This window comes from Drosophila obscura, unplaced genomic scaffold, assembly GCF_018151105.1.
Source record: "Drosophila obscura isolate BZ-5 IFL unplaced genomic scaffold, ASM1815110v1 contig_24, whole genome shotgun sequence".
NCBI lineage: Eukaryota > Metazoa > Arthropoda > Insecta > Diptera > Drosophilidae > Drosophila > Drosophila obscura.
Window position 1 is genome coordinate 265,558 of NW_024542811.1, and position 5,032 is coordinate 270,589.

A 5,032-nucleotide genomic window follows, 5' to 3' on the forward strand; every position below is an offset into this window, starting at 1 on the left:
CCCTCCATGTCCAGAAACATGACAACCGTGTGCAAGAAAATATGTTGCTGCTAAATTACATTCACAACCATTGCCTTATTATAAATATTAATTTTAATTTTGGAAGTCGCACCAAATTGTTCGCATCAGCTGTTTAACATGGATGGTGCCAGTGGGAATGGAAGTTTCACATCTTTCAAAAATTCCCACTGTTCCACCGGGATGAGCACAAAAAAAATAATTTTTTGGTATGTTTTGTTGAGCATGGTAGATTTTCAAAGTTAGTATTTGTAGTTGGACCATTTTTGCACATATTTATAAACATTGGCGCCAAAAGTATAAGCAAAACTAACATACATATGTAAATGTATGTAATAAGATGCAAGTTGGTTTTCCATAAACACGAATTGTGTCAAAAAAGTAATTGCTCTCGACACATCTGAAATTTAAATGAAATTCATTTAACCATTCAAGTTCACTAACGAAATCAAAAGACGCAATACCGGTGTTTTGGGACAGCTAATATAATTCAAAATTATTTTACATTATTATGATGTTGCCAATCCTCATATCATTCTGGATCCTTTATGTACGGTTGTGTCTTTGTTTTTCTGAAGCTGGCAATAATAGGATATACAATGTGGTCGACGGTGGTGGTTCAATGCATCATCAAAACTGGAAGCGTCATATAATGATGGACTCCAATGGCTTATATTGGCTTCAATGGTGGATAAATCTCAACGAGAAAACTATTAGCTTTGAAGTTAATGTTAACACGCGTGGTTTTATTGGACTCGGGTTCTCAAAAGATGGTCGTATGTCATCTGCGGACATTGTGCTGTTGTGGGTTGATGATGTCACAGGCCTGGCAAATGCATTAGTAAGTTTTGTCATTGAAACTATATTTAATTAACTATTATAAAACCTACGTATATACATATATACATGCTATGTGGATGGATCGTTATAACAATACCGGCTCTGAGGTAAATAAGTACATACATATGTATGTATGTATATGTATGAATCCCTGTTGTGCCTAAAATGGTTAAGATATTGTTTTATAAAACTACAAAAAATCTTTCGCGTTTCATAATTTTAAATGATTCTTGTGTAAATAAATAATTTGCTTAGGACTGTCATGGATCGAAAAATTCTCCAAACGGGGCTCCAGTACAAGACGATACACAAAACTACAACGTCGTCAGTGGTTATCAAAATGATACACATACTAATGTTCGATTCACTCGTAAAATAGACACATGCGATCCATATGATATGCCATTAACCGTACGTATTTTATGATTATATATTATAAAACAATAATATACAAATTCAAATTTTCTAAATACATATAGAGGGATACTTTAAAAGTTCTTTGGTCCTTTGGTGATACTGACCCCGTTTATGGCAGCTTAAAAGGACACGGTCGAAATCGAGGCGAAAAATCATTGCACTTACTTTCCCCGATGTTCCAAAAAAATAGTGTACATACATACGGAGCAACAACTGAAAGCTCAGCGGTCAACAAATGGGACGTAACAGTAAATAATGTAACGATCGAACGATCAATGCACACTCTATATTGGTGTAAAATAGTGCGCCTCCCTAAGCTAATTGAAAAACAACATATTATTGGTTTTGAAGCCCTCTTGTCTCGATCTGGGTAAGAAAATGGTCTGCTAAATATTTGTATTTATAATTAATTGTTTTTTTTTTTATTATTTCATAGGGGAACGCATACAAATATTGTTCATCAGATGACACTATTTGAATGTCAAACGAAATTCTATCCTGGATCGGATCCGGCCTCGTGGGACGTTTGGGTGAGAAGTTCTGGTACAGTGTGCAACAGTAATCTATTGACACCACGCGATTGGGATTCTTGCTCGGCGCCAGTTGCAGTTTGGTCTACTGGGTCCACAGGACAGTTTTTACCTTCTCACGTCGGCATACCAATGGGAGGCTCATTGGGAGTAAAGTACTACATGCTAGAAATACATTATGACAATCCTTATGGAAAAAAATGTAGGTACATAGTAAGGTTAAAAAAGAGGAATAATATTTATATGCAGTATTTTCAGCCGTAGATAATTCCGGGTTTCGTATACATTATACGCACCATCTGCGACCCAACGATGCGGGGATAATGATCAGTGGCATTTCCATATCCGACACTCAACTCATTGCACCTGGACAGAAATTATATCGCAGTGTTGGAATTTGTGGACCTTCATGTTCTAGCGTGGTATGCATAAATATGATAAATGCATAATTGATTAGCTCTAACAACATAATATTTAGATGTTTCCTAAGAATGGAATTAAAATTATATCTGGAATGATTCATGCGCATCAGGCCGGTCGGAAAATGAGCCTCCGTCATGTTCGGAATGGCAAAGAATTAAGCCGCATTATAGAGGATGAAAACTTCGATTACAGATATCAGCAAGTTCATCAACTTGCCAATGAAACAATCGTACTGCCTGGAGACTACATTATCACGGACTGTGCTTATGAGACAATCGAGCGGAAACGGCCCACCTTTGGAGGTTATTCCACCAAACAAGAAATGTGTCTTTCCTTCATTACTTATTATCCGAAGATTGAGTTGGCTGGTTGTTACAGTATGACGCCAGTTCAAGAATTTTTCGCGATGTTTGGTGTTTCCCAGTTCTTTTCTTTAAACATGACGGATGTTGAAAATTTATTTCTTTACAACGGAAATCTCTTAGATTATATTCCCGAAAGAGCAACTTCGAAAGCCAGGAAAAATCACTTAAATATGACAGTTGAGGATCTCTTGTACGAAGAGTCTTTGTTAAGTAAGTTGTATTTACGTATTAATATGTATGAATAAGTGATCACTTACTTTTGACTTACAGACAAACTGGTTATATCTGATCCTGTGGAGTTGCATGATCGCACATTTCTGTACCATTTAAATCAATTACCATGGTCTGAGCCACTTTTTACTAAACGCGTCGAACAAGAACTTATAACTGGTAAACATATGACCTTTTGTCGTGTTTCTAACGATTCCATATCAATTGTAAGTTATTTATTCTATTTTTTTTCCATTAAATACTAAAATATATATTTTCAGCCACCGGAGATTATCATTTTTCCCAACTTTACTACATTTGTTAAGCCAGCTAGAACTTGTCTAAATCACCTATATATAAATAGCGCTGAACTAAGTTCCAACGGCCCCAGACTGCTTGCCGATCTCACGTTAAGCCTTATCCTAATAGGAATTGGAGTACGACACACGACTCTTATTTAAGTTTATACAAAAATAGTAATTGTATACCTTTGAAGAGGGTATTATAACATTTATCACAGTCGATCCTCTTATACAAAACCATCAATGGTTTAAAAGTGATTGATTTTTCTGCAGAGAGAGTGGAGGGAGTTGTATGAGAATTTAGAGAGTGGTAGGGACAAATTCTCTCATAGGAATACTATGTGCTTGTAGAATAGTCCCCAACTTCGAGTTAATCATAATTGAATAAATTTTTACTAATAATCGAGTTAAAAGGTCCTGTCTTAGTTAGGCTAGATTTAATATTTAAATATATTTATTTATCCAAAGAATTGAAAGCATGCTATACCTTAGTAAAATTTTATATTTATTTAAAGTAGTAAGCATTTTTTTCCCATATGTAGTATTTATAAATTACACTACTCGACAAAACTGAACTTTCTTTTGCTCAAGGAACCAAACTGATATATTTCGGGCTTTAAAATTGTTGAATTATTTTTTTTCTACGACATAACTTTTTTTTAAATAATTTGTTGAAAACAATATTTTTTTAGAGAAAGCGTGCTTTTTCACATAAATTAAGTATCTTCATCTGGTTTTAATGAACTTTGCCATTCTGAAGAGCTGATAACTGCAGCTATTTCAGCCTAGAGACCAATCCCTGCGCACTCACCTCGCTCGTTTACACATCCTATACGCTGTGTGTGAGTTAGAGAAACAAGAAGAAAAAGAGGACCCGAAAATAAAATATCGGGCGGCAAAAATACCCCAAGGAAATTTTATATAATACAGAAGAGACGAGATGATATTTATCTCTCTATTAGCAGACATGTATGTTTAAATTTTGTATATCAGAATCATATAATTCTGAAGTTATAATGTAAATGTACTAGTGGGCAAGCCCCGGTGTTCTCTATTTGTATCCCACACAATTTAAAAATCGGCTAAAAAGAGTCGTATCCATATTGGTATAAGAAAATCTTCAACGTCTGTGTATAAAATTTACACATGACGAACGAATCATAGATATATAAATATGAGCCCAAAAAATACCACACAAATTTTCGAAACTAGTTAGTTTAAATCAAGCGGTCTCCCGCTTGGTCGGAAACTAGTCGGCAAGAACTGGTCATATCGCGACTTTTTCGATAGAACAAATTTGTAGGCCGGAAGTTTTAGAAGAATTGAGAAAAACTAACTTTTCAATTCGGATTGAACTTTAACCCATTCCAAGGCGTTGTACCCAAGCGAGTACAGCAAAACGGCCACTTTCAAATAGTCGTTACTTTAACTAACCAAATCGTTTTGCAAAATTCTTTTGGCATTTCAATTACATACACTGTGCTTATCAGCAAAAAGCGACAAAGAACTACGGTTATTATTGAGCTCCTTCTGCATTTTGAGTAGTTCAGTGAATGTTTGCCTCTGTAAAAAGGGTGTTGAGTTATAATTGGACTATTTTTTTTTAATATAGAAAGATAAATATCTGTTCATATACACATAGCCTTAAGTCTATGAAATTTAAAAAACATTTTATTTTTATGTGTTTAATCCTTACACCTGGATTTTTATACCCGTACTCAAAAAAGAGTTAAGGGGTATATTAGATTTGTGGTAAAAGTGGATGTGTATAACGCAGAGAAGGAAACGTTTCCGTACCATAAAGTATATATATTATTGATCAGCATCAATACCCGAGTCGATATAGCCATGTCTGTCTGTCCGTCTGTCCGTCTCGATGAGCGCCTAGATCTCAGAGACTATAAAAGCTAGAGAAACCAAATTTGGT

The 5,032-nt window shown here is 35.1% G+C and overlaps 1 protein-coding gene and 1 long non-coding RNA gene across 4 annotated transcripts; one reads left to right on the plus strand and one right to left on the minus strand.

Annotated features, from left to right (window-relative positions):
• Positions 1-283: 283 nt before the first annotated feature.
• Positions 284-3,696, plus strand: LOC111076207 (MOXD1 homolog 1). Of its 3 annotated transcripts, none has more exons than XM_022369890.2 (9): positions 284-346; positions 597-859; positions 1,114-1,269; positions 1,338-1,645; positions 1,712-2,007; positions 2,064-2,227; positions 2,284-2,803; positions 2,864-3,030; positions 3,085-3,695. In XM_022369890.2, exons 2-9 carry the CDS (start codon positions 641-643, stop codon positions 3,262-3,264), a joined length of 2,010 nt encoding a protein of 669 aa, XP_022225582.2. In that variant the 5' UTR covers positions 284-346; positions 597-640; the 3' UTR covers positions 3,265-3,695. The 3 variants fall into 3 exon arrangements, with proteins under 3 accessions (XP_022225582.2, XP_022225583.2, XP_022225581.2); XM_022369891.2 differs by having other exon boundaries at positions 311-399; positions 3,085-3,696; XM_022369889.2 differs by lacking the exon at positions 284-346 and having other exon boundaries at positions 437-859; positions 3,085-3,696.
• Positions 487-1,001, minus strand: LOC121404574. The gene is made up of 2 exons (XR_005968080.1): positions 909-1,001; positions 487-844 (listed from the first exon to the last, which is right to left on the minus strand). It is a non-coding gene; the product is annotated as an uncharacterized LOC121404574 (long non-coding RNA).
• Positions 3,697-5,032: the final 1,336 nt, after the last annotated feature.